This window comes from Hirundo rustica, chromosome 1 (genome assembly GCF_015227805.2).
Source record: "Hirundo rustica isolate bHirRus1 chromosome 1, bHirRus1.pri.v3, whole genome shotgun sequence".
Lineage (NCBI taxonomy): Eukaryota > Metazoa > Chordata > Aves > Passeriformes > Hirundinidae > Hirundo > Hirundo rustica.
In genome coordinates, this window is record NC_053450.1 from 113,248,140 (window position 1) to 113,270,553 (window position 22,414).

General features: G+C 42.6%; 2 protein-coding genes across 2 annotated transcripts in view; both read right to left on the reverse strand.

Moving 5' to 3' along the window:
• Positions 1–7,570, reverse strand: part of SH3BP5 (SH3 domain binding protein 5) — a 51,644-nt gene extending 44,074 nt beyond the window's left edge. Inside the window, exons 1-2 of the mRNA XM_040063805.1 lie at positions 7,430–7,570; positions 5,137–5,199 (exon numbers count right to left, since the gene is read on the reverse strand). Of these exons, the coding sequence (XP_039919739.1) occupies positions 5,137–5,199; positions 7,430–7,510 (144 nt within the window). The 5' untranslated portion in view covers positions 7,511–7,570. The remainder of the gene's footprint in view (positions 1–5,136; positions 5,200–7,429) is intronic.
• Positions 7,571–7,700: 130 nt separating this feature from the next.
• The window catches only part of METTL6 (methyltransferase 6, tRNA N3-cytidine), a 39,432-nt gene continuing 24,718 nt past the window's right edge, over positions 7,701–22,414 (reverse strand). The window contains exons 10-11 of the transcript XR_009208377.1: positions 8,751–8,886; positions 7,701–7,932 (exon numbers count right to left, since the gene is read on the reverse strand). The gene's annotated coding sequence lies outside the window, so the exon portion shown is untranslated. The remainder of the gene's footprint in view (positions 7,933–8,750; positions 8,887–22,414) is intronic.

Here is a 22,414-nt window from a genome sequence, read left to right on the forward strand (position 1 = left end):
GTTGCTCTAACCTCCTGCTTGCAGACAGTTACAAACTGAGACTACCAATGCTTTTTACTACAAATGTTTTTAATTCTCTTAGAAGAAGAGAGAAGAAAGCAGGCATGGGAGGGTACTGGGTGCTCCTTCCAAAGCAAGATTTCTCCACCTAACCTTTCCTCTCTCGGGCTGGAAACGCATCTCTGCGTCAAGGACATGAATCAAGTAAAGCCCTTTGACTCACTTGGTTGACAAAATCTTTCCAGAGCCACAGCAGAGGAGGAAGCATTCCTTTAGTCATCCTTGGATGAAAGCAGAAGGCAAAACAACAAACAATTCACACACAGGAGCCATTTCCTATGGAAGCAAGTAGATCATAAAGAGATGTGGAAAGATTTGTCCTGATAGTGCTGGACAAATTCATCACACATGTAAATCCTCCTCCAAAAGCCAGCAGGAATACAAGCAGGAAGCTGCTTTGCCCTTATCTCTGCATTCTTTTGTGGACACTGGAAAATGCTACACAGGGATACTGATAAGGTGGCGGACGTTTCCACGGATAGATGTTTCCTCAAGCCAAGCAGGCATGCCCAGAATGAGATTCCAGACTCTGAGAGGTCATTTTTCTAAAGCCTGAAAGATTTTTTTTTTTCTTAAATCTACTTACATTTTTTATACGTGACAGGGTCAGCAGCTCAAGTTTTTTTCCTAAAACTAAGTATTTTAGTGAAGAAGAAGCAATTCTAAATAACTGGCGAGTATCTGCCTGCCAGCGGGAAGCAGTGGATTAATTCCTTGTTTTGCTTTGCTTGTGTGTGCGGCTTTCGCTCTACTTAACTGTTTTTGTCTCAACCCACGGATTTTCTCATTTCTACTCTTCTGGTTCTCCCTCCCATCCCACCAGTAGGGAAGGAGTAAGGAGCTGTGTCATGCTTAGCAGCCAGCTGGGGCTACACCATGACAAAAAGTCCTTCCCCTTCTGAGAGGGGTTCAAATGCTCACAAGGCTCACAAGTGAAAGAGCACCACAGCTAATAAAGCCCTTTCCTTAAATCCAACAACAACCCAGGGTGACCTTTATGATAAGCCCAGGGCTAGAAATAACACAAAGTCTTGCAGATCAGGACTAGAGGATCTAGGCAAGCACACAAAAAGGATCCCAACCACGCCTTCTAATAACGAGTATGGCCGAAAGCAGCACTGTTCAGCTGCACAGCATCTCCCACGAACAAACATTGGCAAGCTCGTAGCTCCAGCAACACAAAAAACTCTCTCTAACAAAAACCACATTCGGGATAGCTGGGATTCCAGTGGTAACTTTAATGGTATGTGCTGCATTTCCCCTCCCCGCAACGCTGCCAGAGGGTCCCCTGGTTAATTTGTTACATCTGAGTTGTACTTTCAGAGCCAGCCCAAGCCCTGTATGAGCTGGCTGGGCAGGCAAATCGTGCACATTTGTTAAGTACATTCACAGCTCCTGATGTGAGCTCAGATGGAGATGCGTTTCCAATAAACAGGAAAAAACCTCTTGCATTTGGGCAAAACAAACTTGTCTCTCGCCTGCAAGACGTTTCCCCCAGCTCTTCACAGACACTTCAAACATAAACAGGGACATTAGCGAAGCCAAGTGTTAAATCCCTCAGAGAACCTTTATCATCCTTCTGCTGTGTCAGTAATGCTCAGTGTTGCACTTAGTATGAGCAGCATTATGGATTTTAAATCAAGGCTAATCAAAGATTCATTAACAGGCAATACATTAACGCAACATATAACTAGCAGCCACTCAGTGCCCTTCGGCAGCTCCACTCCTGAACAGGCTGCGAGCGTCAGCAGGTCAGGAGATTTCTTCAGGGTTTAATAGGACAGGTCAAAAGAGCAAAAAATGAGTAATTCTTCCTAGTGAAAGAATAGACGTAGCCAACTTCAAAGTATGCCATGCATGTACATCCAGTGCTCTCACAGGTAGTATGGGTGCGGAACTTAATTTAAAAGACTGAAAAACCCAGGCTGTTCAACTTATGAACAGATCACAAGGCAGTTTCAGTGCAGAATCTAAAGAAATAGCAGGCTGGTCAGCTTAAAACAGAATTCCCCATTTGATCACCTCTGTAAGCAGTAGACTGTATTTTCTACGCTGCTCAAACATGGACATTCCTGTGGCTACACCAAGCCAGCATAGTCTCCAAATCCTAGAAGCCTCCACTGAATTCATCCCTATAACATTTTCCACCGGGTAACACAGCATTATTACTTCCGTTCTGCAGATGCAGACCTGAGGCACAGCAAGAACAGAAGCATGGGTTTAGAAGGATTTAACAGCTTTTTTTTTTCCAGTTAATGGGAACTGGAGGCAGCCAGCAGTCCCACTTAGAGCAACTCACACAAAGTGATATACAGGAAGCCCAGAACAGTCCTGCAGAATTCAGATGCCACAAGGTTACCCTTCCTGCTTATCAGAGAGTACCCCAAGTCACAAAAAAACATGGGTGTCTTTTTCCGAACTTCCTTCAAAGAAATATACCTTCTTCTCAAACACTCCCATTGCCTTTCCAGATTATTTTGGGAAAAAATCAACAGTGGGAATGTATGAACCAGAAAGCAATGCTACAGGAAGCTGGTAGTCAGCAACTTGTGCTCTAAATAATGTAATGATACATCTATGTTCCCATTAAAGATATTGAAAAGACGAAGAAAGTGATACTACTAGTGAAACAGGATAAATATAACTCCATTGTCTGGTTAAAAAACACCCACACACATCTTTCTTCTAATGAAATATGGCAGGAACACTGCAGACTAGGAAGGGGTAGCAAGAGGGACCCAAAGCAGCAGTAAGAGCCAAAAGTGCAAATCTTCAAAGGGAAACTCAGCATGGCTCTCCCAGAAGCCCACATTTTTGACAGCATTCATGGATTTTGGAAGCCTTTGAAGCAGAATGATCCCAGTTCCAAACTCCTCCTTCCAAACTCTGGATTTATCCTATAAGGCTGCTTGGCAAATCTTTCTTTTCTTGTCCAGAGTATGAATGCAGAGATTTTCTGCCAACTACACGCATTGGGTGTTGTGGAATTTTTTTATTCCTTTCCCCTAGAAAGGTTTTAGGTCCATTTAAAATGCATTTATCAACCTGTATATAAATTAAGCCTTGTTTACATCAACCAACTGCATTTGTCCTCAAAATTTAAGCAGATCAAATGTAATGAAAATCTTTACGGATTAAAAATTATGCAGTTGCATGATACTACAAACTGGCATCCATCCAGTAAGACTTCTGGATGAAAAGTAAAGAGGAAACATTCAAGAAAGCATACTCTTGATGGTATTGCACCTTAATTCCATCAAAAACTGCTTACAGTAAGTACTACAGACAGATCTGCAGTAAACACTTCATGGCAAAGTGCAGAGAATGATTATATGATCTCTACCTATCTAACACCTGGCATTTACTAGGCTGAGTAAGCTACAATGTAAGACCCAGCTAATGTGGAAATTCTGTTCTTTTATTTACAGTTATATTTCCAGGAGCCTTTCAGCCTCTACGGCTCAGCACGTGTCACACACACAGTAGCTACAAATCTGCAGGCTCGAGAAACACTAGATCACATGAATAATTTTAATCAAGCAGCAAAATCCCATCTTAAAGTCACTGGGATTTATTTCATGAGGATGCCTTTGCATTATTATTACTATTCCATCTGCTTCATAATATGTCCTCAGTGCAAGGTTATGACAAAATTAATGAAATCCAGGCAACTATCCATAACACCATCTTTCAATTTCAGTACCTCAGCATGAAATAAGGAGACTGAAAAGATGCATATAATGATTTTTTTTTCAATATATCTTTATATAGATTCCTGAAGTCCATTTAATTGCTACTGCTGCAGACTAGAATACTGATTTTTAAAGTTCACTCATAAAATTTAAATCATGCTAGTGACACTGAACAGTTTTCACAGCAAAAATACTGTTTCATTTTGTATAGCAAATAGTTCCCCCATTTAACTAAGTTTATCAACAAATAAATTCATGATCTACATGCCACAAGTGACAGAAAATGCAAACAAGTGGAGAGATGAAAAAAGACAAGGCTCTTTGTCTCCTAAGATCATAACCCCATTTTCTGTTCAGTGCTCTCAATGGATACTACAGTATTTTAAAGTTCTACCAAGAACCATCCCATGCTTGAGGTATCCATCTTATGAAAAGAAAAACAGAAGGAAAAAAATAAAAAATAATAAATTTTAAAAAGTTAACATACAAACAAACCAGACTTTGACATTTTGAAGGTACAGACAGAAATTTACAGATGTGCTTTTACAATATGTTCCTCACTGCAATCTCAGCATGTTTTGATACAGTATTCAAAACTTCGTAATGATATCAAAATTATTTAGGATGTAAAGTCATATTTTATGCCAGTTTTTCTTTAGCAGCATATTAATCTCATACTTCTACTGGGTTTATCTTCTTTTTTTTCTGCAAACAAAAGAAAATTTAGACACACAAATAGGACAGTTTGTTTTGTTTCACTATTAGATCAATGATGTTGAGCCTGCCAGAATAACTACCAAATAGATGAAGCTCATATTTGGGGATTTAGAAACAATTTCTCCAGAACTTGCTATTAGATTTTTAAGTATCCACGAAAACCTCTCTGTATAAGCAGGAAGTCTTTTATTCCAACTTTCCTTCATCACCTTCCTTGCTCAGGAAGTGATGACAAAAAAAGGCAAAGATAACAAGCTAAAAAACCACAAACAACCACCAAAGTGAAGACCCTGGCAGACAGCTGTATGGCAAAAACCTCTTAACTAAACAAACTTTCCCCGTCTATAATCAACAAACACACAACAGTGACTTATAAAAATAAAACTTGTCTAAGCTTAACGTCAAAACTTAAAAAAAAGTTCTCGCAGTGGTTGTGTGTGAGGTTCTCCACACAGGGTTTTTACACTGTCAGCATACCTCTACCTTTTCCCCTTCTTTTCAGCTGTTAGGTCAACTCATACCTTTAAAAAAATCATCACCAGACTCATGCTGCAAAATTACCATTCAGGATGCACAAATTCATGAGGCAACCTACTCAAAAACACTGTCCTTTTTGTTCACAAAATCTAACACGCACAAAAGGAAAATGCAAGGATAAATTCTATACCTCCAGCTCCGTCTCTCTGCGATTGATATCATCTGTAGATTGATTCAGTTTTTCCAGCTCCCCCTGGAAAGAAAGGAAGTCAGATGCATAGTAAGAAATTAGGGAAAAAAACACGTCTGAGAAGGCTCATTCCGCATCTCCCCTGAAAGCTCACAAGGGCTTTGCCTAATGAATTTAGTGAAAAGAGGAAACCTCAAGATATTTAGCTCAACTTTGCCACTGGTCTTCTACTTTCCTACTTAAAAGAAAAAGTAATCGGAGAAGCTCTGTAGTTTTACGTTAAGGCAACACATTTCCTATCCTGGCTACTTCTTCACTACTACAAATAAACACAAGGTACAAGCTCTGTGTCCTTAATCAATACAGTCAGTATCAGCGAGGTACTGGGGAGACAGACACAACCACCCCAAAAGATTAGCATAAAGTTTGTGCTGTCACAGAAGAAACGGACTGAAAGGACAGAACTGATAAGAAACACATCCTGCTGCACGAGAGGCATTTTATTCTGGATTTTGGCAAACCAATTCATGGCACAACCAATCAATGGGACATACAGTTATGTTCACGTAATTTGTCTTCCTGCCAACATTTGGATCCCTTAACAGCAGAAACAAAGGTGTTAAATCCCTTGAATAAATATGTAGTAGAGGTGGTGCTGGCATGAATGAAGTTACTGTAAAAATAAAACTCATTCTTACTGACTTTCTTACCACAAAAAGCAACCCTCAGGAGGAGATCTGATAGCTTTCTTTATCTGAGCAACATGTTCCTTCAAGCGAGATTATACAATTTTTAACAGGATTGTTCTCCAATTTAAACATTATTTAATTGTCAACCAGTGTAACACAATACATCTTGAAATGTTTTGCTGTACAAACTGAACGTTGTAAATTGATTGTCACTTGAGCAGTTTCCCACTAGACTACAAGAACGACTCTGGTTACAACCAGAAAGGAATTAATTACATCAGTTTAGCGCTCTTATCCTCGGCGGTCAGATTTCATTTCCTACACCTAGGATTTGGAAAATACCTATTTGCTTGTCCACGTTGTCTGAAACAAACACTCATCCAAAAAATTACCCAATTGTCTCTTACTGTAAAGGCTCAAAACCCGATAGCTCTCACGGAAGCAGACACAGTAGCCTGTTTTTCAAACCAAACAGAAAACTTAACAAAAACAATTGCTTTGCCAACAATTCACAAATCGTATACGTGGAAACACGTTGCAAGCTGAAGAACCTAAGGCCAAAATTAGATCAACAGACAACAGCCAGGCTCAGCCTCTTAAAATCAGGGCAGAACCAGGCTAGCTTTTGGCTGAGGGCCTCGCTCTGTGTAACCATGTTTTGAGAATTTTGCAATTGCTCTGCGCAGCCCTGGAAAACGAAATGCTCACGATGGGGAAAAGAATGACAATTACAGCGAGCAGAGACCTACGCCAAGGATCCTCTCAGCAATGTACACACATGTTACATTCATTCATGACAAACAGTCCCGGCAACGCTGGAGGCAAAAGCCATAAATCTGCAGAGACCTAAAAATACATTTCACTGCAGGGACCACAGCATGCTTGAAGTTTGCACCAGGCTATTGGTCGAGACATGATTTTGGGGGGAAAAGCTTTGTTTAGACATCATGCAAGAATAAAAAGCATTACAGAAGGCATTCACAGAGAGGAAGCACCATATTCCACTCAAGCTCCTTCTTAAAAGAAACAGAAAATAACGATAAAAATAACGAAATAAAAATTTTTCATCTACGTTTTCCCCACATTTACGGATCTCTGAGCACCAGCCCCGCTCCACCAGCAAGGTCACGCTGTCACGGTCAAAACTAAAAAGGGGAGGGGGGTGGATTTCAGCAGGACGAGGAGGAGGGACGCTTAACGGAGCCCGGCGCGGAGCGATGCTCGGGGTAACAAAGGGCTGGGGCGCCCCGGGGGCGCTTCCCCCGCTCCCGGCGGGCGCCGAGACACCCGGGGCTGCTCCGGGGAAAGAAAGAAAAAAAAAAAAAAAAAAAAAAAAAAAAAAAAAAAATATATATATATATATATATATATATATATATATATATATATATATATATGCGCGCGTGTGTGTGTATGTATGCATGTGTGCACGTATGTATATATACATATATATACACACACACATATAGATGTATGTATGTATGCGCATACGCAGCAGAAGCAATGAAATAAAAGGCCACCATTATTACACACAGCTATAACACACATATTCAAAGGAACTCCAAAAACCCAGCCGCCCCTCGGAAGGGAAGGCCGGCCCTCACCTGGATGCGCGGGTCCACCTCCTCGTCCTCGGGGCGCGGCGGCTCCTCGGCGGGCCGGCCCCGCCGGGCCCCCGGCTCCATGGCGGCTCCCGCTGCTGCCGCTGCTGCCGCTGCCGCCGCCGGCGCCTCCCGCTCCGCCGCTCCCGGCCCCGGCTCCGCGGCCCGGCCCCCGCCCGGCCCCGCCTCCGGGGGAACCCCTCCCTCCCCGCAGCGCCCCCCGTCCCTTTGTGCCTTCGCAGTGCGGGGAGGAAAGCAGCGCCGAATTGCGGGGTTTCCTTTCTTCCCCCCCTCTTTCTTTTTTTTTTAACCCTCCCTCACGCCCCGTTTTTCTGGCGTGCTAATTCCCGCGTCCCTCCCGCAACGGCACTGCGTGAGGCACACCGGATGAGTAGTTCCAGGTGCCGGGAAACGCTAAGGACACCTTGTCGGCTTTTTTAATCCCCCACCCCGCCCCCTTCTTTTTTCCTTTCTTCTTTTTCAGGCTCTGCTGGAGGCTGACATGCCTATGGAGAGAAAAGAAAAAAAATAAAAAGGCAGGGAGAAAGGGAGAAGAGAAAAATACTAAAGGCGCTTTCAACAGCCTTGAAAATTCAAATGAAACCCAGATTTCGACGGTGTGGCAGCCAAGGGGGCAACTATTGTACCTACTGCGTGCAGCAGAAAAAGACGTACTGAAGACACATCCTTTTGTTGTCAGTAAAAAAGAACTTCGTACAAGAACTATGTATTGTGCTTGGCCCATGACTAGCAGAGCAGTTCAGATTGGTGTCTCCCTAATCACAAGGGTGGGTAACGAGTAATTTTGAACAGATGAGGAATATATTTCCACCTTAAAAGTATCACTATTAATTTAGCCCCATTTTTTGTTAGAAAATTCCTCAAAAGGTAATAAAAATGGGAAGTTTAGATGTGGCAAAGAAAGCGGCTTCCTTTGTGGGACAGCAGGTGAAAAAAAAATCTCATATCTCTTTATAAGATAAAAATAAGAGGGAGAGAAAATAAGAAGATAAAAATTTACTAAGGTAAAAAAGGAGGCAAAAGAAAAGCAGTCAAGCTCTTCCAAATGCTATAAAACAACCAGGAAAAAAAAAAAAAAAACAACAAAATATGGGAAGAGAGTGACAAAAACATTTGAAAATAGTATAAACATGCAAAGTGACACCAACAAACTAAAATAATCAAGGAACAGAGGAGGTGTTGCAAAAACGCAGATGGGTTGTTTGCAACATCTTCGCTGCTCACAACAGAAGAAATCATGTAAAGGGGAGGGAAAAAAATAAAAACAAACCAAAACCCCAATCAGCCAAAGCCAAGTGCTCACCCTTACTGCTGTCCATTAAGGGAATCCAATGGGTACACACAGACAGAGGTTCCCAGGGCCTTGGCGTTTCTCTTCCCTGGTGTGCTGTGGCTCATGCCAACACTGTAGTGGTCCAACGTCCAACATTCCCATCATCCTAAAACAGCACAGGAAACACAAAGCTGCACATGGAAGAATTGATGTGGCCAGTCCTGCTGTTACCACTTCGATTTCTAAAAAACGAGAGTATGTAAAAGATTTTCTGCAGCTATGCCGTGTTCCTCCAAAACTTACACAGGCTGACCCATGGCGATGTTACAGAAAGCCCACTGCTTGGGTACAGAAGTGCTCCTGCACACACATCCTCTCCCAAAGGGATTCGGTTTGCACAAGGGACCCTGTTCTTCCACTACTACTGTGACAATCCCTGTGATTGTTGCAGCTCGAAAACCTCCAGCCAAACTCATCAATCTGCCACCATAAAGGCAGAGCAAGCTGTCTCCCTCCTCAGTTGCACAGTGGATTTAGAAAGTTGGGAGAGCTGCCTGCAGAGCTTAGCACTGTGCAAGAGATGATGTGGATACACGACCCCCCTTTTCCCATCAATCTGAAACCTCTCATATATGGAGCCTGAGTCCCCTGAGATCATTTCATATCAAACCGATACGTTGGGATCTACATGTAATAAAATCAGTGAAGAATGCACATCTGTCATTACTGCAGACATCACTAAAGCATTAACAGGAAAGTGGCCTGAAGGAAAAGATTTCACAGAACAGGGAAAGGGAGACTGATCAGTACACATAAAGATCGATAAAAGACTCAAGGCTATTATTTACATGTTCATTTTCTTCTCTTCACCATGGAATGGTTCTTGCTGAACCTGCTGACCCACGCAAAGGGCAGCAGGACCCGAGAAATACCTGAGGAACAAACCTACGTATCACATAGGCAGGCCTCCCACGTGAGCACGCTCTCCACAGGTTTGCTGGTGACACCGAGCTGTGTGGTGTGATTGACAGGCTGGAGGGAAGGGATGGCACCTAGAGGGAGCTTGACAGGTACGAGAGGTGGGTCTGGGCCAACCTCTTGAAGTTCAACAAGGCCAAGTGCAAGCTGCTGCACCTGGGTTGGGACATCCCAAGCACAAATAAAGGCTGGGTGGAGAATGTACTGAGAGCAGCCCTGAAGAGAAGGACTTGAGAGTGTTGGTTGACAAGAAGCTCAGCATGACTCAGGAATGTGTGCTTGCAGCCTGGAAAGCCAGCCACATCCTGATCTGCATCAAGAGAAGCACAAGCAGCAGGGCGAGGGAGGTGATTGTCCCGCTCTGATCCCCTCTGGTGAGACCGCACCTGGAGTGGCGTGTGAGACGAAGTTCTTTACTGTGAGGGTGGTGAGGCACTGGCACAGGGTGTTGAGAGAAGTTATGGATGCTCCATCCTTGGCAGTGTTCAATGCCAAGTTGGATGGGGCTTTGTGCACCCTGGTCTAAAGGAAGACATTGTTGCCCACGGCAGGGGGAGAGAGCTAGATGATCTTTCAGCTCCTTTCCAGCCCAAACCATTCTATGATTCTATGCTCTGCTTAGGTCAATGCCATGCAAGAAGTGAACTGCGGTGGATGGCAGTTGGGTGTTACTTTTGCCAAATCATGAGTGATCTCAACCCAGCAAATCCCTCGTACACAATCTGCTAAAGGCTAGGCTGCTCCCCAGCCCCACCCCACGCCCAGAAATCCAGTCATGCTGACCTTCTCGCTTCCCCACAGGCCCTACACGCGCCAAGGCGTCTGAGCAAAGCTTGCACGAGGCCTGACTGAGACAGTCTGTACTTTCTCCTGTATCAATATTTCAAAACCCTGGTCCCAAGTATTCAATATTTGAACAAAGCACTCTGAAGTCAAGGCAGGAAGAAACCGCTTGCTCTTTCACTAATGGGATTCCAGAGTGGCCACAGCAGAGAATTAGTCCAGACCTGTCAGGCTGGGCTGCAACTTAACATGAGCTATGCTGAAAGAGGGTACAGCTCAACTAAAAAGCGCGAGGAGAGGTTCTGGTGCAGGAAAAGCCACAATACAAGTTGCTTCAGCAACCAATTTAAGTGTACCAGGCAACACCTCTGTCTTGTGGCATGACAGCAGGCATTTAGGGTACAAACCTTATCATTAACATCATCCCCTGGAGCAGAGAAATCCCCAGACAAGGGTGCTGCTCTGGCTGAGGGAACTGCTACAGTTCTACTTGTGGGGGAAGCTGCTACATAACCACATTATCTGGTCCCACAGAAATCCTCAGTGTACAGGCAAGGGAAAGATTTGACAAGGGAAAGATTGAAATGTCTGTACTTTGAGGAAGGAATATAGAGAAGAATTCTCTTCCTCCTTCTGGAAGATGGTTTGTAGATTTGGAATTACATTGCTGAATAGCCATTGGGGAACTAGAAGTTGCATTTTAAATAAAATCAGCTGGGAAGAAGTATGCATCAGCGAAGAATCGCTCGAGGAAACATCCTAATGACTATAGTTAATTTAGGGATAAAATTAGAAGGGAATGGATAGTGTAATTTTACATATATTTGATAATGGTCGATTCTGAATGGATTTTAGGGAAGAGTTGGGTTTTTTCTAAATCTCATCTTACATTCAAATTTCTGCTCATGCTCGCCTCTGCCCCAGCACTAGAGGCAAGAGCCTAAAATACAAATCAAAAGTTGCATTTCCTGCCTCATAGACATGTATCTTCTCTTTTTGAACATTAGTAGCAAACTAAGCAGAGTTCAGGACTAATTAGTGCATATTTGATTACTGAAGATACATTTCAGCTCATGGAAATGTTCAAGGAGAAAGCAGCCTAGGAGACAGAGCCTTGCTTGCAGAATACTGCCCCTCTCCTCAAGGGGACTGGAGAAACGGTTCTGCTCTGAAAAATTCTTCTGCTTTCATTGATGGTGGTGCTGGAGGCTAACTTCCAGTTGGCTTCAAATGTTGAAGTGCTGTTGCAATTTGGTTTTAAGTAATTTACCAACAGATGAACGCAGAAGTATAAACAGTCCAATTCTAAGGAGTAACAAAACACAGTTCCAAAAATACATTTATGAGCATAAAATCTACCATGTAGCTGCTTAGCTGAATTAACCCCAAAGGCCAGTTTACTACACTGACTTTTGCGATGTTACATCAGAAATTAGTTTAACTCAAGGAATGTCTCATTTAAACACAGAGCCACCATCTCTATCTTACTGCAGCAAAGACATTGGTCTGTCAGTGTTCAAATCCTGTATACTTTCCTGGTTTCCAAAAGTCTCCTGCACGTGTTGGAAACATTTTTAAACATTAGGTGGGATCTCACCCACAGTCATAGTACATTTGAAGATCTGGGCCTCTATCATTTAATCTTTTATAGGAGGGCTAAGCACAAAATTTTAATGAAAGACATGCATTGAATTTACTGAAGATTTTAAGTTTCTTGGATGCATATGCAGGGTATTAAACACAAAGTGGTCAGAATCAAAACTTCCCCTGGCTTATTTCTCAAGGAAATTTTCACGCTTCCATACTCACAATGGTTGCAGCATGTTTGTGCTCTGCATTTCAGGAAGCGCTAAAAATCAATTACCTCTCCTACACCAGTTTGTAAGATGGTATCGCCTTATGAACTTGCACACAAAGACATATTAATGGAGCTTGAGCATCTGTGGTACGAAAAACTTGTAGATTTCCCCACCTACAAGGAATGTATTTAAAGAAAAGGCTACATTCCAAAATACCCTTTGATTTCACTTCTCTTTAACAAGCACTATTTAAAATTAAAAATAACCTCCAGGCTTCACAGAGCTACAAAGAAAGAAGGCTCATTTTAAAGAGGTACAATCTATTTTCAAGCCACACTAATCTTAGTATCTTCCATAAAAATTAAATACAAAGATTATTAGCAAAATTATCTGCTGGGCCATTTTCCACTGCATATACATTTATCTCCCATTACATAATGAGCTAGTTTTCCTAGTAGCTGAAATTGATGATGCTTCATATAGCGAGTGTGAGTGCAATATAGTTTTTTATCCACACACATAGACACACTCACATGCACTACTCTATATATATGTGTAAAAAATGCATGACTAACAGCTTGATGGATTTCTCTGCTTGTTCTTATTTCATTGGGAAAGCACCACCATCATCACAGGAAATTTTCTCCTCCTCCAAGCTGTCTTTTGGCAAGGCTGGTGGTGGTGGAATTTCCCACTGGAAACAAACATCCATGCAATGACACTATACTTGAAGCAGTCCTGCTGCTCCTCTGGCCAAAATGCAGAGCGTGCTGCTTTTGCAGATTTAGAAAATAACAGAGTAATGTAAGCCTCTTCCTCAGATCTGCTGCTGAATGATAAGGAAGATCCCTTTTACGGTGCTTCATACCTGAACAGGGAAAAACCCTGTACTGCACCCTTTTAAGTTCAATACATCCACCTAGGTTCCCAGTCCTGCTATCTGCTTTCCCTGATAAGCAGCCTCACGTCAGTTTCAATGGCCCCAGGATCAAATGCAAAGGTGTTAGTCTGTACTCAAAATGAGGCCTTAGACAAGAGGTATTGGCTCGTGAGAGCCAAAATGAGATGCAAGTGCCATTCTCCTCTACCCAGCCTGACAATTCACTAACGCTTTGCACCGGTGTGGATAACATCATTGCTATTCAGTACAAAAACACCCACCCTCATCTTTTATTCTTTATATTTAGACATCTATGCAAACCACATTTAAAGCATTTATTTAAAGAACCACCTCTGACTCTCAAATAACGTCAGCCACGTGCAAGAATACATCTCATTTTTTCAGTAGTGTGCTTGATGTTCAGACTGGTTCCATGTTTGTGGCTATTTAACTGTATCAGTAGATTTCTCACTGGTAAATTAACATTCACAGGTTTCTTGCCATCAGCTCATGCTGCTCATGATACCAAATGCAAAAGTGACAGATGAAGGCAGGAGGCCCTATGAAAATGTAAGTACAAACAAGAAACTCCAGGTAGTGAAGTTCCTGTGGGTCTGGTTCAGGGTATTCATGTGTCTTGCTCACTTTCTGTGAGAGAGCCATGAAGAGTTGCTTAAAGCTGGCAATTTCCACAACCCTTCCCTCACGTAGCACGGCTACTCTACGCATTTGGCACATTCCAGCTCAGCAGGAAAGGGTCTCCATGTGCCTCCTGGTCCCAGGCAATGCTCCTGACCGATGCTTTGTGACACCCTGCAGTGAGTCATCTCCTGTGGTGCAAAGGTACCTGGTGTGTGCGGGCTGGAGCACAGCTCTGTGCAGACAACCAGGTGACTGCTGAAGGCCCTCCAACCACAGACTTTGCTTCTTACTAATCTTGTTAGCAGGCAGGAAATTCACTCATAACCTATTTTAAGCTGCTGAACACACACCATTAAAATCCTGAGCTTCTGTCAGAGATCTCAGAGCGTTCCTTCAAGCATCACCTATCCGAAGAAACCTTTCCCTTTGATTTCCAGCACAAATCCCATTTCTTATAAGTGCCAATTGATTAATAGAGGGAAACAGAACAGACATTTCAAGTAAACGCATGGCCCAGAGGATGAGGGAAAAAAACACCTATTCAAAATGAGCTTCCAAACAGGGCTGAGTAGACCAGGTACCTACAGGAAGATTTGGGATCTCATTATCATGATGAACAGCTCAAGTGCAAAGAGAAAAGGCAGAATCATAGTCTCTATCTAGAGAAAAAGAAAGACAGGGATGGGCAACCAAAGGGGACCTCCTGGCTCTGAGATGTGAAGGCAGACTGGCAGCCAAGAGGGAGACAGCTGGAAAGCCCAGAGATGAGGACAGGCCCTTCCACAGCCAAGTCTCATTAGCAAGATATTAAGAAAGGCCTTTGCACTGTCTATTTGCTTCCTAACCACATCTGACTGCCTACAAGCAATGACAGGAGAAATGGGAAATGTTTTTTATACCCTCCTCTTTAGTTTTCTTTTCAGGCTGGTTATAGCCTATTTTACCTTGTGCCAGAAAATATGAGCTTATGAAGTATCTAGATACAGAAATAATTGTCAGTCTAACAAATCTGAATTTGATGTCTGCAAGATCCCAAGTGTCCACACTTGAAGTGTGCCTTCCATATATATATGAAATTCAAACCTCTAAAATACTTGAATTTAAAATATCTCTCTTAGATTTGTACAAGTGAAATGCTTCCTGTGTACAAAGCCCCCTTTTTTCCCTCTCCCAGCATTAATAGTTAGATTTTCTGTCCTGGCAGAATCATACTTTTCAGTGCTTCCTGTTACATTAAAAATGGAATGATTGAGCACATTGTGTGTAGGAGTGAAGCAGAGTCTTCTTTAGCACCCAGCTTTATATGTCAGGAGAAGAAGTAGTGATCAACTGTGATCCCTCTCCTGCCTTCTCCCATGCCATAACCTGCAGGAGCACCCAGCTGCAGAGCCACATCCCTGCATTTCCACCCTGGTGCCCAAGAGCAGCCTGCAGCAGCAACACCAAGGCTGTGAAACCAAAGTCAGTCACATAGGGCAGGTTTTGAAGCCTCCCTGGCACAACCATGCTGCAGCAGTACCAGACCCAATGCCTCACATCTCCTAGAGCTTAATAAACACTTTGGATTGCAATGCAGATCTCACCTCTGCTTCCCACTCCTCAAGTCTGTCATCTCTACTTCTCCCTCACCATCCAGCTCAGCCTTGTTTATTCCCCAGTATCAATACCTTTCCCTTCTTTCTACCACTGCAAGTATCTTTTAACCCATTGTTTCCCTCCTTCCTTAATCTGTCTTTATCCTTCATTTCTCTTTTCCCCTTCCTTCATGTATGAACTGTTACATAGCAGTTGTCCTTAGCTATGGTTCAGCACCACCATTTGTCAAAATGATGCAGCTTCATCATTTCGCCTCCCACTTTGGGGCTGGGTTTGCTCATCTGCTGCAGAGAGTGAAAAACTTTTGCAGTACCATTCGGAATACGTTGATCTTCCCCAGAGCAGAGCAGTCTCTTTTGCCACAGGAAACAAATTCAACCCCAGCTGCAAATTCCTCTCCACTGAAGTATCTCCAATACGAGGGCAGTTTTGCAATCCCAGTGAATAAGAGGTCATAGGGACAGAAATTAAATATTTTACTTTGAAAGTCCCTGCAACTCCCCCAGTGGTCAGAAATTTATTTTGGTTTTTAGATGCCCTCTAGACCTCCAGAGTGGGATTCACTTTGTGCAGACAGCTGGATTAAAAAAACTACTCTCTTTTGTCTAAAAGGGCATTCATTCTTTTGTTTTCCTTGTTCTGTTGATGCAAGAAGGTAAGATGACAACTCCTTTATTCTGTTCCGGTGACTATATCAGAACAGCACTTTTCCATCTCAAATTGCAGGTATATTTCCTAAATGTAACAGCCACTACATATCTCAGGAGCAAGTTCCACAACAGCAGGGAGAGATAAGGGAACACACTTCAGCCCTTTGGAAAATCCTGCCCAAAAGGATCACGTTGAGCCTGACAGATTGTCCTTTATTGAGATGCAGATAAACACAAATCACTCCACACTGAGGACTGTGTTCCTCTGATCTGAAATGTGACCCCTGAGCCTCCCTTTCAGCTCCTTGGCCTTTCCTTCAATTTCCTCCCACCCTTTTATTTCCTACCCTCCCATAGGGTAACTCCTGTAAGTGAGCTGTTCACACCAGAAGCCACACAAACACCTCTGCACCCACAATTCTGTGAGCCACCAAGGCACAAACAAATCTCCTGTGATGCAAAGTATCTGAATTCCCTGGAAGTGGTAGGTATGCTGAAGACCTGGGGGAGATTCTGAGTAGGACAGTGGGATTTTGTATGTCCAAAATACGATTTCATATGTCCAAAAAAAGGGTACCTTCAGTTCTCCAAGTTTTTCACATTACTTTTTGTGAAAAAGGTGTTCAGGTCCTGGACCTGGAAAAGCTGCCTAGGTGATTTGCTGTCAGGACCATTTCAGCAAATGGACTTAGGAAATCAGCATGGAGGAAAGTAGCTGAAGGGATTTGCATTTGATGGGTGTGTGAGGATCATCCAGCCATCGTTTGGAGAAGGATACACACATTGCAAAATAAGCTGAGAAGGTGTTTGGCATATCAGCCTCTCAACAGCCAGCCTACCAGAAAGGAGAGGGATCTGCCCCCTCGGTCACTAGAAGGTTTGGTGTGCTCAACACCCTGCGGAGCCGGAAGGCGTCTGTCAGATTTCCCAGACAGGTTGGGAAACCTGTCAATAATGCAAAAAAGTGCTGACACACAGGGTCAAAAGCTTCTCGAATGCACCCTGGCATCCACACTGCTCCCTAGCCCCAGCAAACAGGAGTGGGAGGGCACCCAGTATAACAACAGGGGCAGACTCAGTATTGCCACTGCCAGTGCACAGCGCCGGGATGAGCAGTGGGATACCAGCACAGGAGCATCCTCTCCAAACAGCAGGAGAAGAAACTGATTTCTGGGTGCAGGCATTCTGCAGACAGAGCAAAAAGAACTAAGCAGATGTGAGGCAGTCTGGAGTACAGCTCTCCTCTTGCAGGCACCCCTCTGGAGCAGTAACTCTTTCAAGGGGGGAAGGGGAGGAAAAACAGCCACCCAGCAGTGTGTTATTCTTCACAGATGGAGCAGCTTTAATGCTGTCTAATCCTCCAGAGGGAGGAAACAGCATTTCCTTTGTGCCAAGGATATCAAAATGGTTGAAGATGACAATCTCTACTGACATTAACTTTATTAAAGGAAGGGTATTTCCACAAGCTCTGAGAAGGTTTGGTCAAGAACCAGCTGGAGATGCACTGCATGTAAACATCTACTCGTAACAACAGAAAATAGCAGGCAGTCGGGAACTCCTGGAAGAGTATACAGGCACCAAGCATGCACACAAACAGGAGATTGCATATCACAGCTGCACACATAAATTAAACAGCTATCAAACAATTGCATAGCAGCAGCAATGTGAGCAGGTAGTTACTGCTTTTTACTCTTTTTTAATTTGGCTCCTGTATTATTTTGCTGCAGCTATATAATCAACTTGTACTCTGAAGTGGGAAGTGGTGCCCCTGGGTTGTCATAACAGGAACACCAAACCTTCTTGAGCCACTTCCTTGACAGTGAATTATTTTTACATGTAAATTGGATGCAAAAGTGAAAGAAAGGATAAGTGTTCTCAGTAAATTTTGAATATCAGGAGCCAGCACTTAATTAAACTTTACTAGAAGTAACGGTAGTCTTTACATTCCACTCATAGATGCTTTCTTACATCTAAATATCAAACAACTGTCACTTCACAATGGCATTGCATATAAAGTCAGTTCTTAAACAGGTTAGGTAATGCACAGTTCAAACATCATCTTGGATGTCAGTACATCTCACCCAGCCTGCTTGGGAAAAAATGGAAAACTAAAGCTCTGAATTGAGGTTTTGGAATAAAAAGCTATACAATTGTAACGGAAGCAGAAAACACCCATGCAGTCATCTCCCCTTCCTGGAGGACAGTTCAATTATCACCATGTCCCCAAGCAGATTTTGCACTGAATCACTGTGACATCTGCTAGGGAAATGAACACAAATCTATATCTGCATGCAGCAAATACATTGGCAAGGTTGCAAAGGGGGGAAGGGAATTAATTGTCACTTTTCACACAAACTAGAAAATGACAGCTTGTGACATCCATGAGTAAATACTAGAAGAAGTGAAAGGAGGTAAGATGCTTCTTCACCTTTTCCCCCCTCCATAGCATTACAAAGATACAGATTAAGGACAAAACTATGGCTTCTTCTTCCCTGCCTACAGTAACAGCATCTGGACACATTTCACCATCTGGGAACACTAACAATAATGGATTACATCTGCCATTTGCACAGGTTGGTAGAGCTCCCCCGAGTTCAAGGGAGCTGTGCCTCTTTCCTAGCTGAAGGGCCAGTCCAACATGCCAGAGCTGGGGGAACAGGAGCTGGAAGAGTCCCAAAGAGTGAGGGTGCAGAGCAACCTCCTTCAGGTCACTTAAGGCAAAGAAGTCTTGCCCATTGCCTTGTCAGCAGCAAGGGACAATTTTATGATACAGAAGCAAGGGATTTAGCCATGACTTGCATACATGCAAAAATCATGATGTAATGAAGTACAACTCTCTTTGTACAGACAAAAAACACCCCCAAAACAACAAAACTTAGAAAAAAGGATAAAGTTAGCTTGAATACCCCTGTATTTCCCCAAGGACAGGAGTATGCCCATGGACAACTGCTTCCAAGCCACCCACACAATTTAGCTGGTCCATCGGAGCCCATGGGCACCTTTCCCACCTCCTTTCACTCCAGCACACTGGGCTTCACCAGTCACATCACACGGCAAGGCACAAAGTTGATTCTCAAGTGCAAGATGGAGGAAAGGCCATAGTATGAAGTTACTGAGAGGAAATCCCCTTCTAGCAAGAGATCCCTTGGCTCCAAAACCTAACACAGATGCACCATAACACTGTGACCTCTCTTCCACTGCAGTCACGCAAGGCTGGAGATGAAGGCAGCACCGCAGAGCCCACCTGAGACTCAAATACCGAAGTCTCACGCAGGATGGGCAAGATGGATCTGACTTTATACCAAGTTGCTTTTAAGCTAATGATACCTTTTACACAGGGTTACAGTAGCTGCAGCTGTTTTAGAAGGAAACAAGCTCTCTACCAAAAATACATAAATGAGTACAAAAGCTCTGCATATCACACCTTCACCTGTAACAAATGCATTGCATTAACATTTAGCAGACTGCAGAGCACCTTTTCATCAATTATGGCTTGTTTCCTGGTGCTCCTTCCCCACACCCAAAAGCCTGTGTTCAGACATCTCTCTTCAGATATTCTTTGATTCAAATGGCAAATTTAACATGACTGTAAAAAGGGTATCTTTACAGTTTCTTTTTAAAGAGATGTACAACCTTCCGCCCACTCTTTCTTGTGCTTTTGCAGTGAGAATTTCTTCCTAATTGGTATCCAAGTGTGCAGTCAGATCAATTTCTCTTCAAAAAAGAGTGCTGCTTTTTATCCAGATGAAAACAGATACTACAGACTTCACTTACAGGCTCTGATTTTTAAAATTACTGAAATCAGACTTTGATATAACCACTCTGATAACAGATGTGTGATTAATGTGTTTCCTAATGTTATGATAATTCAACTACAAAATAAATAAATAAATGGTTCAAAATAAGAAAAACTTTAGTAATTTGGACAGTGGTAATGAATGCCAAATTCAGAGTTCAAAAGCCTCCCCTGAAATCCTGTTAGTTCATATTCTCCTACTTCTCCACAATCCTGATCTTTAAAATTTAGTATTAAAAAAAACCCTCCGAAATTTGGACTATTGATCTGAATTTGCTTTTTCGTATAAGAAATAAACTTTAACCTTTCAGGAGTTACATATTTAGAGACTGGTCTCACAGTAAAGAACATTGATTCTTTTAGTCAGTAGAAAAATAGAAACAGTTTCTCTTGAAAGCTGCATTACATAGTTTAAGATTAGGAACTGTCTGGAAAAAAAAAAAAAATAGAAAGAAAGACTTGGGGGTTTTGTTAAGCTATGTAAAGAAAGGTTATTATTAGAACTGCCAGAATTCTTTACATTGGCATAATGCAGTAAGAACACCGAAATACTTCTCTACTAAATTATGGTTTTCAGCCAGGCACATTAAATTGCTATTTTCACAAACCCACATGGTCCAAATGAAGGGATGCTGGCTAGAGCCTTGGCACTGCCTGTTTCAAAGCAGAGGTGGGAACAAATGGTACCTGGTATCTGCCAGGTACCGCCTTGTGTGCTGCTTGCCACAGCCTGACCCACAGCCAGGCTGCTGCTGCTGCACCCCTGCCCCAAGCGCTGCCGTGGAAGATTGCAATATGAGCAGGTACAGAGACAGCAAACGAACACCTGTACACCCTAAAGGGGAAAATAAACGCAAGCAAGAAAGAAAACTTCAAGTTTAAAACTGACCTTCCTTCCAAAAATGCATTAAAATGGTCTCACAGCCATCTCACACACAGATGTACAAGCAATAAAATAAAATAAAATTAAAAAAAAAAAAATTGAAAAGTTCAAAAGACAGTTGCTTTTATCTTTTTTGCTTTTGAGTCTGCAGTTCTGTGGGGTTTCTCAGACGAGCAGACCTCTCCTCTAATTATTTCTAACACACCTATTGACTTAGATTTCTATCCTGCAAATCCTAACAGTCATTACATGCATGCATTCTTGTCTGCTGTGTCCAAAAATTTAATTTATATCTATTTTATCTATCTACTGTATATTATATCTAGGGCATCCTTAAAATTATAAGCACATTAAACACAACAGAGTTTTGTAAAGTATTTCTGTTGCAATACAAAAAGTCCAGCAGTTTTTAAATCAAGAAATCCTAGACAGGTTTCCCCCATGAGCTCCAGGTAATCTGGTACATTTTTCACCTCTTCATCTACAAGAACTGTAAGTGGGGGAAGAGAAGGAAGGGAATTATGCAGCTTCTTCATAATATAACCAAACATCATCCTCCTGTCAAACCTTCCTCCTCCTCCAAAAATGGGTTAAAATAGATTCACAGTAAAATTTCCATTCAGGGGTCTCACAATCATGCCATTGTTTCATGCTCTGCAACTCAGAGGATTTGGAACTGATGTTGTATTCCTGGTAATGAGAACTGAGTCTGTAATACAACAGCCTGAACCAGGGCTCCAAGAAGTAAAACAAAACAAAGAAAGTGGGCTGCATATTGGGAAGATAGCATAGAGAGTTGACATTGCACACAAAGCTTTATTTCCGTGCTCCTTTTTTAGTTTCTCTTCTGCTGGTGTCCAAATTGAGTTTTTGTCTTTCTTCTACTGCATGTGTTCCCTACTCTAAGGCCAACTGAGAAACTTTTCTTCGTAGGGACTTGAGGAACTCGAAGCAAGACAATGGAAGCTTTCTTGAGAGCTAAAGCCAAGTTATGCCAAGTGAGCAATCCTCACTATTTATACTGATTAGGAGTTTGAGCCTCACACTACTGTATGGTATGTTACATCAAGATCCTTGAGTCAGACAGAAATGAAAATCCTTTACTGTCCAGGTAACTCTAGGGAACAAAGCTCATTGTTTGGAGAAGAGATAGCAGGAGCACTTATGTTGTCTTGCACCACTATTGACCTTTGTGTTCATTTCATAGTGAGGATCCTTGACCAGATCAACCCTCTAGGCAATGATTTACTCTACCCGTGCTTCTCTCCTGGTTAAAGACTCTACAGTAGGGGTTTTTTTGGGTTGGTTTGTTTTTGCTTTTGTTTTTTTTTTGGAACCAAAGCAAAAGCCCACCAGCCTCCGTGTTTTTTCTCATACATGCCATAGACTAATAGAAACATAATTCTCCTCTCCTCGAATTTCTCACTTCTTCTCTTCAGCTGGGCTCCTCTTCCTCTCACGCCTACTTTCTGAAGGGAACATGGGCCAAAATTGGGAAATAAGCACTGGGACTGGATCTACAGGGCACACGTGCTTTCTTTGCACAAATATCTGTAAGCACCACCTGGCTAAAAGATATTAGAACATTTGTTTACAGTGAATGAGGTTTCCCCTCTTTCTGTGCAACCTCACAAACCAGGCTGCATTATATGTCATCTCACAGACCAATTAATGCAATTTAGGATCT